A 13,782-nucleotide genomic window follows, 5' to 3' on the forward strand; every position below is an offset into this window, starting at 1 on the left:
TGCATCATATAGTTAATTCGTGGTCCTAGGACTCGTCAGTGATGCTGCATCATACAGTTAATTTGAGGTCCTAAGACTTCTCAGTGATGCTTAGATCAATGGAAATATTTAGTTCAGTGAGTTTCTCGAGCAAGATCTATCAACAAAATAAAGCATAAGTGAATGAGATCTTTATTAAACATAATTTGGGCAAAAATGTAGAATTTTTCAGGTTTGCGAAAGGTTTCGATGAAATTCAAGGAAGGTTTTTTCAAATTTAAAATTCCATGGCATCTTTCAAAAGTTTTTGTTTTACCTGGTGAAACATGGTGATGAAGAAACTGAAGTTGAATTACTTTGTTACCACATCAGGGATGTTTTATAAGTAAAACTGCATCACTTTGTAACCAAGATAGTCATTTCATCACCAAGGTGGAATCGTCTTATATCAGACACTGCATTATTTTGTTGAAAGTGAAAAATAAAAACAAAGTGAGCAAGATCTCACATTGAAATACCCCTAAATCTCTCATCTTTTTTCGATGTACACCAAATCTAATCTGGTGTTAAAGTAGATCATGTAATGATTTAGTGTGGATACGAAGTAAAACTTTTGAGGGTTTCACAAATGTTTTACTTCAAAAGTCGCCGAGGGTGACCTTTGACCTTTAACCTTGCCCGATGACCGCCACAGTCTAATCATTTGTAGACCTTTTTGGGGTAAGCATGGGGTAATGTTTTAATTAATTTTGACAATGAGCTATGTACACCCAGTAGTCAACAATGTACACACAAAGTTATTACTATATATATCACCTTTACCTCGGTGGAAGGTAGAATAATGGCAATCAAAACACAACAAGTTTATCACAGTGTATAAATTTTTATTTCAATAAAATAGTTTCCTCGTATTATGAAATCTATCGGAGGAGCATTGAGTTAGAGTAACATGTCTTTCTGATGTGACTAACCATGAGAGCTATGGATGACAGTACAGGGGGCATCTCGAAATACGTCTGTTCTAGGGGGACATCTCAAAATAAGTTTCTATCGACAGACAACTATCACAGTCAATATCTTTATAATTCTATTGGTTAAATATAATAAATATCTTCTCAATTCAAAATCTGTTTTCCAATGAAGCCAAATCATAGTTTTAAATTTTGTTTAAACCAAATTCAATATCTAGAATTGAAAATTGAAAAAACAGGTAAAATTCAAACAACATACTTTGTAATTTTGCTGTAAATCAATTTGAAATGAAATGTAGTATAAATATACAGGCTCAATATTACCTTTATGATGCGGATTGCCTTATTATCGTTAATGCTTTTGTGATTATTTGAAATTGCTGAATCAGTTGACATTACACCTGATCAAGAGGGAGTAATTCTACCACAATTTAATCACACAAGGTGTACTTATCATATCTCTTTGATCAATTAAACTCCAAACGATAAATCTGACTTTTGTACAGCAAACTACATATGTTCCAGGCATCCCCTGTACAGAGATAGAGTGATCATGTCAACATTGAAATGAGAAAATGTTGATGAACAGGGAAAAAATGTACAAAAACCACAGATCACTGTATTTATCTGTGTTTAGCTGAAAACACGTTAAATACCATGTACAATTACAGTTGCACTTTGTTAGAACTGGTGCTCGACTTGCAACGATATGTTTCCATACTTGACATAATTTTGATTATAAATACAATCTAGAAAGCTTGGAAAAATATATCAACAAAGACATACAACCATACATTCATGATTAACACACGACATATTACACACAAGAAAGCGTGCCATGCTTTTAAAGGATTAAAATAAAATCTTTTTTAATTTTACAAAAATTCTAGTTTCAAAATTTAAAAAAAATCTATTGCTTTCCATACTTTTTATCAACTTAAAATAAATTTGGAAATTTCTCCAATAATAATGTCTAATGTGTGTGCATTTTAGTTAAAAACAGTCATGAAAACTGATTTTAAATCTATATAATACATATATATAGCACAACTGAATAATTAAGAAGTACAGTTATTATCTCAAATGTAAGTCAGTAAAATAGGTTTCAATAAAACGAATCATTAACAAGCCACACAGGCCTAATAATAATAATAAACAAACACAAATAACACGATTCTGAAACCAACTCAATGCTGACTGGGTGATATATTCTGACAAAAAAAAATTGAAACGAAAAACATTTTTGCACTATAAAAAATAACTTTTCAATAATCTGCTGAATGATTACACAGTTCAACCGTTCATATATATATATACCTTAAAACAAAAAGAAAAACAGCAGTTTTTCAAAGAAAAAAATAGGACAATGTATTAGCCTCTGCTTGGAACATTTTTTAAACCCGCACCTTTTCAAAAAAAAATTTTTTTTCTAATTATTAATTCCTATCCCAAAACAAAATGCATCACATCTAAAAAAAATAAAAAAAAAAAACTTTACCAAAATTTCAAACCTGTATATTTATTAAAACTTTTACATTGAAAAAAAAGTGCAAATTGTAAAATTTCTCATCCTTACCAAATATATTGCAAGGAAATTCAATGTTAAAATGAAGTGCTTCAAAAACACTTAAAACATTTAATTTCTTACAGTGTTAATAAGCGAAACTACCCTGATATCTTTTAAGTTTTGACACACACAAGACTCCAAAGTAGGTTGTATCACTTACAGATGCAAGATACCTTTACAACACCAAATATACCTGGGAAAGTTTTGGATACCTGTAGAAGATGTAGGAGTATGTTGAGACACCTGCACATATTCCTGATTAAGATACCTGAATAAGCACTAGGACAGATTTATAACTTTGTGATAAAAAACAAAATATTACAACCAGTAAAATCATGCTGATGTACCAAGGAGACTGCAGTGTGCATGTTGCATCTGTAACGGTAGTAAAAGGTGCAAAGTTCTCTACAAGTCAACACAGACCGCTAATACAAACACACCTGTTTCCTGCTGTGGTCAACACAAAAACACTTCAGTGAGATACAAAGGTGTACAACGTCATACTTCAATACAATTCACACACAAGTTATAAGTCCTGTCTGACGTAAGGTCATATGTAAGGTCATATCCAACACATGTCGCACATCACATAGCCAAATTAACTTTGATCTAACCGTTAGAGGTTACTATCATAATTGACCTCATGGATATGCCAAAGACTTCCACATATTATCCATACGGAGGCAGTTTCTTTCACTAATTTTTCCTAAATCATCCTACCCCTAAACTCTCCTTTCTGGATTTCTGAATTTGACACGTTGATACCATTCAGATCCCTAAGAGGGACCAATTAAATATCAAAATCATTTACTAAACTTCTTCCAGAAACTGATCATTAGAAACATCTCAAAATGCTAAAAGGAATAAATAAACAAATTAACCATTACAAACACAGCTTTTATTCTGAATATAATAAACCTTGTTTTGATTGGTCTAAATATTCAATGACAACTTCAAGTTGTATGCAGAAAAGACAAAAAAACGTGTTTATTTTTTTTCCTCCCAGTAAGAGATTATGTAAGGAGACAGTATTAAAACCAGCAATAAATGTCAACATCTGCAAACGTGACTACCCACACTACAGAGGTCATCACTCATTCATTAACTTGATTGGCTGTGAAGTCCATCCAAGCACTGTTTCATTTGTTAAGAACCATATTTGTCCTGTTAGAAGTCAACTTACAAAATGATTACCATAAGCCAGGTGGTGGGCTTATTTTAAGACAAAGTAGCATTGATCTGGAAACCTACTGAACAGATATGGGTGAACTTGTTACCAGTGATTACTATCTGATATATATACAGGTACTCATGGGATCAACATTGATCACAACTAAAACAGTCTAAAGAGACATCGTAGGGTGATTCTTACTACAACGCTGTGTTATCCCTCATGTGTTAGTTACAATGAAAATCAGCAACAGAAATCTACATTTCCAGGTCACATTTGCTCAGGGAAAGAGTCTGTTTATGAATGTACAACATATTCACTGATGTATCTTTCAATATCTAAGTCTGAATACTCCACATTTTACAACAGAAACAAACAGATCAACTGTCAATATAGTGTAAACAACAGAAGTCTCACTGACCAACTGCACAACTGTTTTGTTTATATGCATTGTACCTTTGCAAGTAATAAGTTGTGAAACAAAATCGGCCAAACATTTTCAAAACAAAAGAGAACAAATTCAAAGACCCTGAGCTTATATACTAATTCAGTGTGAGAAAACATAGGATGAAATGATAACACACCTGTCAAATTTGATTCAAATCAAACTTTTCCGTCACAATTCTACAACATGACGCTACATCCTACATCTGGGATCATGCTCTGGAGACCATTTAATATTCCAAACAATTATAATATATGTGTATGTTTTTCAAAAAAAAAAAAAGAAGCAAGTTTTGAGGGCATCTCACCCTCTGCGTTCAGAACTAGGCCATCAAAACATATCCCTTAACGTGTCACCAGATCCAGTTAATTAAAGAGGATAATATTAACAGTTTGATTTGAAGCAGATGGACACATCTGTATACTAATGCATATAGTTCTGGCTAGCAATGCTTTAGGCTTATGACATGAATAAGGAAATGTTGAACAGTGTCTGCCTCATTTTCAATTTTACAATTTCACACCAATTCTGCAAAAGGAGATGAATTACTAATATCCAACATGTTATTATATCAAAATGAAACCTACAATCAACCCTATTTATATATCAAAACCTCACATCAGAATGTTCCACGCAGTTATATAAAACCAGTTTTGATTGGGTAAATATCAAATTATTTTGTTTCAGTTGACCGAATAATTACAGAAATCAAATTCTATATCATAAATGATTTTGGTTTTCTGTCCTAAACATATGGTAGTGACTTTGATTGTCTAACATTGTGTATGAATGATGCCATCCTACATCAAATATCTAGGTTATTATCACAAGTCTTACCTCACTATCACAAAATATTCTAAAACAGAAATTGTTTTTTGGCTAAAATCTGGTAAAGAAGCCATCAGAATAAAATTATCAAAATATTTGCAGAAATGCTACGAAAAAAAGTATTTGACAACCGGTATTCCTCGTAGACAACTGTATTTAATTACATAAATAAAATCAGTATTGTTACTGACAAGTTACAAACTTCATGTACACATAATAATTAAAATTATCAGCTTTTCATTAATAATTAAAATAAGGATAATTATACAAATGAACTTCATAACACATTTTTGTACGAAAAAAATTTGGCAAAATGGTATAGTTATGAAATTATACACACAAAGAAACAATTTGAACAACACTCTATATACAACCATCTCACCTATAGTTATCATCATATGATGTCTTCCCAATACAACTTACCCTTAATAATAAACACAGCTAGCACTTACAGTATTAGCGTCACACATCTAATAATTCCTTAGCAACCTATCTGGTTGTTAAGGCCCACAACCTCTACAGCATCAGGGCAGCACAAACTCTTGATATGAATGGCATGTGTCAAGTGTTTCTGTAAACAAGATTCATAAGCAAGAGTTGAATTGAATTACCTTGATATTTTTCCATGAGGTTAATTCCAGGACCAGATCTATCTTTATATACACTGTACATATTCAAATGTCTTGAAAGTCAATTGCTATCTTCAAAATTAGGCCTCCTCTACATCTAATAATTTCACATCCACAATGACATCTCCAAACTGTCATTACTGAGCCTTCATTTGATTGACTTGTCCAGAATACTGGTTATGGGACATGTTCAACACTCTTCAATAGTCACCACTAACACAGAATTCACATACATGTCCTGATGTACACTGGTCACATGTTCTGTATTCTATATATAGAATTATTTTAGTCACATGACTAGTCATCCTCTTTTCATCAGAGGTAAATTCTATTTCAGTAGTTTGCGATGTGATCACTTTAAAACACTCAACTGGCCAGCTTGTGGTTTGACATAGGGAGAATGAGCTTTGCGAAGCTATAGACCCTGTTGCAACAAGATGTTGTTTGCATCAATCGTTGGCGACAGGCATTGTTCTAGGTAGATAATCTTTGATACAGTTATAAAATCTAAAATCATTGCTAATACATACTTAAATTCCACCTCTTTACAAAAAATAATAATTCAAACTTGACAGTTACAATATACTTCAACACTTGCCTGATGACCGAAGCTTGGACAAAATTTTCTGTTGCCTTGATAACCAATATTAACATAATAAGATATATATGTAAATATTCTTATATATATTTTTTATGTGTAAATGTTTGGGTGCTATATATAGACCATTACAAACTGAACTGGCCAATGACATTTTTGGTAACATAGTGACTGTCACTGTACAGTGACAAATCGTAATTTCAACAGAAAAACGTAAGGGCTATTATTAAATGATGGTGATCACATCTGTATGGGAACTATGTCCATGTAGATGTGGATATGACAATGTCACATGTCTGCAACATACATATATATCACATGATCCTATGTACAAAGATGATTGGCTAGTGTACCAGTTGATATGCCCATCTGGTAAGGTAATTCATATATCCCTGCCAAGTTTCCATGAGACCGGGACTCGAACAGCATTTCTCTACGTAACATATTAGATCACGATATCTCTTATCGTACATATCACTTCAAATATTTCTTGTCTTTGTATTTCCTAACTATTTTTCCCCCTTATGTTCAAAGCATAATATCTGTAAGTGTTTTTATCACTGTAATAAGCAGTAAAGACAAGCACGTCCAAGACACTGATGTTTGTGGTGCGGCTGCTCCTGTAGAGGATGGGGTCACTCTGGTTTGTGTTGGCTTGTCGTATCGAGGATTTGTGTCGACACCGTATTCTGGTCCAATGAAGAAGCTGTCGTCTATATGTGATTTGTCCCTGCCTGATCCTTTTGAACCACCGTTTCCGCCTTTTCCTGGGCGCCTGCCTTTATTTGGTCTGTGTGGTCCCCCATCTTCGTCATCACCAGTCCATCCGTCTCCAGAGCCACTACCTCCATCACCACTACCAACTCCACTGCCCTCTATGTTGTAGTCATCTCCACTGCCCATACCACTCGAGTAACTACTGTACCCTACATCAATTTCTGAAACAACAAGCGAAGTAAAAATCACAACACACACAAATAAAGACAAACAAAACAACTATGAAGTCATCCACAAAACGGACACCTTAGGGCTTTTAAACTTGTATTTAGGGAAACATCTTTAAAAAATCTGGATATGCCCTTGAGATAACCAGTCTCTTTCAATAGTGCATTAGAAAAATCATCAAAGACACTCTTAATTCTCTTCATATCTTTTTAATGATAAAAATGTTCACACAATCAGTTTAAAAAGATAACAAGTTATGTAATTTGATGATTCTTTTGATGTCATTTGATGGTGAAGATTTGATGTATAAATGATCAGATTTTGATATTTCTGTTAAGAAACTTTCAACACTAGCGTTTCATCAGACAAGCTCTCAAGTCTACCTGGTTATCAATCCAGGAGAGTACCTGAGAATTCACGCTAGACACGACTATATATACAAACAAGATCATTCTATAGATAGACACCAGAGAGAACTAGAAGATGTGATCAACTCCAGCCCATTTTACTGATACTGTGTAACAAGTTAAGATTGCTTGTTCTCGCTAGTTACTGGACTGGCAGTAAATCAAACCAGAGGACAATCTCCAGCCTCATTCCGTTCTTATCTGTAATGGTTTTCTCAAGATTGAGACAGAATCTCCTAGTCTGTACCAATACAGTACAGGATAATTTCATAATCATATGAGCCTATCGAATTTCATCTGTCCAGTACACATACATACACACACATACATATATACACACTTTGTCTGTCTGTCCAGCTGTCTGTCCCTATCTGTCTGTTTCTCTCTGTGACAAACTTGTTGATAACATCAACTTCACACCTTTTGTTTGAGGAAATTCATTCTACAGTGTTTTCAGTAAAAGACCAAAATAATTTGGGTATCTTTTATAGCTGAAATTTTATGTTAAGAATGCCTTATCCTGCTAAGTTCAAAGACTACTGACATTTGCCTGACTAAAAAACAAATTCTTTGCTACCTTTGCCTGACTAAAAAACAAATTCTTTGCCACCTTTGTCTGACTAAAAAACAAATTCTCAAATTGCTTCCACTTAAGTTTGTTCAAGTCACTAACACATTAGCCATCCCTAAAAACTCAGTCAGTATCAACCATTCATCCATCTGTCTTCAGGTAATAAAACTGTAATTTGATTGGCTGATGGAAAGACAGGTTACACTTGATTGGCTGATGGATAGAAAATACATTGGGTTGGATGACAGACGGACAAGTTACAAACTTTATTACAGGGTAACGCACCAGGAGTACAAAAAACAAATTATGTAAAAAAGAAAAAAAAAAAACTTGTTGAGTCTGAAGTGAGATGGTAGGAACATATCTTTGACAATAACATGGCAGTTCCTTGAAAAACGAGTCGAAGTGATCACGAAAGTTAAGGGTATCATTTTCTCCTAAAAACTCTGTAGGTAATGATGTATTGCGTAAATGAGTTCCGTCTCGTTTCTCATGGTATCAGTTGATCGGAATGTCAGTGGCTCTCTATCTACTCCTCACACTTACTCAATTAGGTTATCTATGTCTGTAGGTATAATTTTCATATCTTCTGATTAAATACCCTAAAATCTAATTGTATGCCCCTAGACAAGCTGGTAATGGAACTGACATGGAATCTGATAGCATATGCTGTTAAGGTATCATTATCTGTTGCCAATATGCACAAACTATACCAAGTATGGGAAAGCACCAGTATCTATTTACCGTAATATATAAAAAGTATACCACATACATCAAGGTACTACCCGTTACCGTAATGTATATAAAGTATACCACATACATCGAGGTACTACCTGTTAACGTAATGTATATAAAGTATACCACATACATCAAGGTACTACCCGTTACCGTAATATATATAAAGTATACCACATACATCAAGGTACTACTTGTTACCGTAATATATATAAAGTATACCACATACATCAAGGTACTACCCGTTACCGTAATATATATAAAGTATACCACATACATCAAGGTACTACCCCTAACCGTAATGTATATAAAGTATACCACATACATCAAGGTACTACCCCTAACCGTAGTATATATAAACTATACCACATACATCAAGGTACTACCCGTTACCGTAATATATATAAACTATACCACATACATCAAGGTACTACCCCTAACCGTAATATATATAAACTATACCACATACAGCAAGGTACTACCCACTACCGTAATATATATAAACTATACCACATATAGCAAGGTACTAGTGTCTATTACCAAAACTGATATACCAAGTAAATTGATAAGATTATATCTGACAAATTTCTGGCTGACCCCTTAGTCCCCCTCCCCTTGCACAATCTCCTTCCACAGGAAGTTCAGTCTACACTTTGTGGAGAATATACCATCATCCCCACCTGCCTGGTATCATTGCTACCCAATCTTATCAAATTCCGATAAGTGGTACCCAAGAAAAAGATGATTTAATTTGGGGTACTGTGACCAGGCTGTCATAAGGTCTTGCAGGCTTAGCATTTTTTTTCCAGGGTTCTGAAGGGTCAGCAATTTGCCAGGGTTCTGATCATTGAAATCGATGTTGTCCATATAGTTCAAAGATGGTTAATGTGTTATTAGATTATTTCATAATCTATATGATATAAAAATATACCAGTTATAAATTATGTAACTATGACCTACTTGATCAATTTAACTATGACCTACTTAATCAATTTTACTATGACCTACTTAATCAATTTAACTATGACCTACTTAATCAATTTAACTATGGCCTACTTAATCAATTTAACTATGACCTACTTCATCAATTCTTAATATTTTCAACATCATCCTTAAGACCTAATGCGGTAGTTATTTTACCAGAAAACACAAAAACTACAACTTCCACCCCAATATGTCTTTTTTCTTTTTTTTTAGGATTGAAGAAATGTGTTCATCTTATATTTCCCCCGCTCTGACCCCCAAATTTCTTATGATTCCACAAAAAATCTGACGTTTTAAGCAGCAGACCTTAAATGTCTTCCAGCAGTAAGTCAAGTTTCTTACTACATAGCCAAATGTCAATGGTTTATAAGAATGCGGTACCAGGAATCATAGTCATGAAAAATAAGCAGACATTTGTTAGAGGACAGCGGGATATATAATTAAGAAATAGCTAACAACAAAGATTACATTTTTAAACTGTACCTAACTTGTTCCATTATCAAGCTAGTCACATTAAGGCAATCATATGGGTCCCTTGTACCTGGAATTAATCAACTAGCAGAGACACAGCTTAAGGTTATAAATTCAAGTGCAATGTTCAAGTATGATGACATGTTTTCAAACATATGCAATGCATGTGCACCGACAACTGCACTTAAAAGCTTTGGAGTGTGTTCTTTAACACTTGTGTGTTGCCATGCATGTAGTCCTGTAAAGCATGTTCATCGTTTATGTGAATGTGTTATCATGACCCCCTGGAGATTGCCAGCATGTCCTGTCTACCCTGACTGGGACACACCCTTTTCTCACAGTTCTCTATCTATAAAACCCTTCTACTGACACTCCTCAAACACTATCCCTGCCAGCTTATAATGTCCCAAACGAAATTTTAAATTCATAATGTTCTCTTTTTTTTTAATTTCACATATGCAACAAATCTTAATTTCATCAGTGAAATCGAGGTAATCTACATTTTTTAACACATTATTGAATAATCTATATCAAAGTTAAGGAAATGAGAACATTCGTGTGCTTGTGAAACTAACATGAAGTAGGCACCTGATGAAACACAGAGCCAGTGGAATGTTACAAAATAGACAGAAATGTTATACAACTGGACTGAAATGTTATACAAACAGACTGGAATGTAATACAGAGAACTGATATGTTACAAATAGACTGATATTTTACACAATTGGCCTGAAACGTCACACAATGAACTAAAACATTACATAATAGTCTGAAACGTTACATAATGGACTGAAATGTAACACTATGTATAAGATTGGTGATAACAATATTTAATACCTTAGTTCTAAATGATCAATTCCTGTTGGTTGGCATAGTAACAAGTTGAAAGGCATTGTTACTCTAAACATGGGAAGAAAACCATAAGTGTATCATCGGAGAATCTGAAATCTTTTTCAGCATATAGGTGTGAATTTTTTCCTGCATATTGGAGTAAATCTATTTCAGCATATAGGTGTGAATTTTTTCCTGCATATTGGAGTAAATCTATTTCAGCATATAGGTGTGAATTTTTTCCTGCATATTGGAGTAAATCTATTTCAGCATATAGGTGTGAATTTTTTCCTGCATATTGGAGTAAATCTATTTCAGCATATAGGTGTGAATTTTTTCCTGCATATTGGAGTAAATCTATTTCAGCATATAGGTGTAAAATTTTTTCGGCATATGGGAGTGAATTTTTTTCAGCATATAGGAGTAAGTCTTATATAGGAATAAATCTTTTTCAGTATATAGGAGTATAATATATTTTTATAAAGTAATAGGAATAAATCTTTTTCAGTATAAAGGTGTAAATCTTTTTTCAGTATATAGGAATAAATCTTTTTCAGTATAAAGGTGTAAATCTTTTTCAGTATATAGGAATAAATCTTTTTCAGTATAAAGGTGTAAATCTTTTTCAGTATAAAGGTGTAAATCTTTTTCAGTATAAAGGTGTAAATCTTTTTCAGTATATAGGAGTATAATCTTTTTCTTTTTCAGTATAAAGGTGTAAATCTTTTTCAGTATATAGGAGTAAATCTTTTTCAGTATATAGGAGTAAATCTTTTTCAGTATAGTATAAAGGTGTAAATCTTTTTCAGTATCAGTATAGGAGTAAATCTTTTTCAGTATATAGGAGTAAATATTTTTCAGTATATAGGAATAAATCTTTTTCAGTATAAAGGTGTAAATCTTTTTCAGTATATAATCTTTTTCAGTATAAAGGTGTAAATCTTTTTCAGTAAATCTTTTTCAGTATAAAGGTGTAAATCTTTTTCAGTATATAGGAGTAAATATTTTTCAGTATATAGGAATAAATCTTTTTCAGTATAAAGGTGTAAATCTTTTTTCAGTATATAGGAATAAATCTTTTTCAGTATAAAGGTGAGTATATAGGAATAAATCTTTTTCAGTATAAATAAATCTTTTTCAGTATAAAGGTGTAAATCTTTTTCTGTTTTCAGTATATAGGAGTAATCTTTTTCAGTATAAAGGTATAAAGGTGTAAATCTTTTTCAGTATATAGGAGTAAATCTTTTTCAGTATAAAGGAATAAATCTTTTTCAGTATAAAGGTGTAAATCTTTTTCAGTATATAGGAGTAATATCAGTATAAAGGTTTTTCAGTATAAAGGTGTAAATCTTTTTCAGTATATAGGAGTAAATCTTTTTCAGTATATAGGAGTAAATATTTTTCAGTATATAGGAATAAATCTTTTTCAGTATAAAGGTGTAAATCTTTTTCAGTATAATGGTGTAAATCTTTTTCAGTATAAAGGTGTAAATCTTTTTCAGTATATATATAGGAGTAAATCTTTTTCAGTATAAAGGTGTAAATCTTTTTCAGTATATAGGAGTAAATATTTTTCAGTATATAGGAATAAATCTTTTTCAGTATAAATAGTATATAGGAATAAATCTTTTTCAGTATAAAGGTGTAAATCTTTTTCAGTATATAGGAGTAAATCTTTTTCAGTATAAAGGTGTAAATCAGTATAAAGGAATAAATCTTTTTCAGTATATAGGAGTAATCTTTTTCAGTATATAGGAGTAAATCTTTTTCAGTATAAAGGTGTAAATCTTTTTCAGTATATAAATCTTTTTCAGTATATAGGAATAAATCTTTTTCAGTATAAAGGTGTAAATCTTTTTCAGTATAAAGGTGTAAATCTTTTTCAGTATAAAGGTGTAAATCTTTTTCAGTATATAGGAGTAAATATTTTTCAGTATAAAGGTGTAAATATTTTTCAGTATATAGGAATAAATCTTTTTCAGTATATAAGAGTAAATATTTTTCAGTATTTAGGAGTAATCACTGTCTATATGAGGCACAATATTGGACTCTACAAGACTATGGTATTGAAACTGTTTTCTTTACAGACTTTGATTTCATGGTTGTCTTTGGAAACCCACATATAAAGACAGGGACATCTGGTATCAAATGATGACCAGTAGGAGCTTAAATCCCTGTCTATATATAAATAACACATACTTATATAGTATCTAATCTCTTTCTTAACTTTAACCCCAGACTGATATACCATTAAACCCTGACCTTATGACATGTATATAATTTTTTCTTGACCCCAACCTATATTCATGCATATTACAATTTTGTACTTTTATTCTTGACCTACATCAATGAATTACAGATGAGTGGAGAGTGAGTTGAGCTTGCTGTTCTACAGATCAGTTTGAACTACCGATGACTGAGAAATGTTGAAGAGAAAATTAATCAGGCTTTGTCACAGCTAGCCATGGTCATTATCGGTCAATGCTGAATCAGACCTGTTGACAGACAGCAACAAAGGAGATTCCCTAACACCATTACCAGCCAGACACATTCTATGAATCCTCCAGATTACAATTCCTTAATATCCAAGTGATGTTTCGCTGTACAGATCATAAGAAGCTTATTTGTCTGTGACCTGGTATGGTATATA

At 32.7% G+C, this 13,782-nt stretch overlaps 1 protein-coding gene across 1 annotated transcript in view; it reads right to left on the reverse strand.

Moving 5' to 3' along the window:
- Positions 1-842: 842 nt before the first annotated feature.
- Positions 843-13,782, reverse strand: part of LOC132562007 (glypican-6-like) — a 74,293-nt gene continuing 61,353 nt past the window's right edge. Inside the window, exon 8 of the mRNA XM_060226733.1 lies at positions 843-7,126. Coding sequence (XP_060082716.1) covers positions 6,717-7,126 — 410 coding nt within the window. The 3' untranslated portion in view covers positions 843-6,716. The remainder of the gene's footprint in view (positions 7,127-13,782) is intronic.

This window comes from Ylistrum balloti, unplaced genomic scaffold (genome assembly GCF_031769215.1).
Source record: "Ylistrum balloti isolate Yb309-2 unplaced genomic scaffold, AGI_CSIRO_Ybal_v1 Utg371318, whole genome shotgun sequence".
NCBI lineage: Eukaryota > Metazoa > Mollusca > Bivalvia > Pectinida > Pectinidae > Ylistrum > Ylistrum balloti.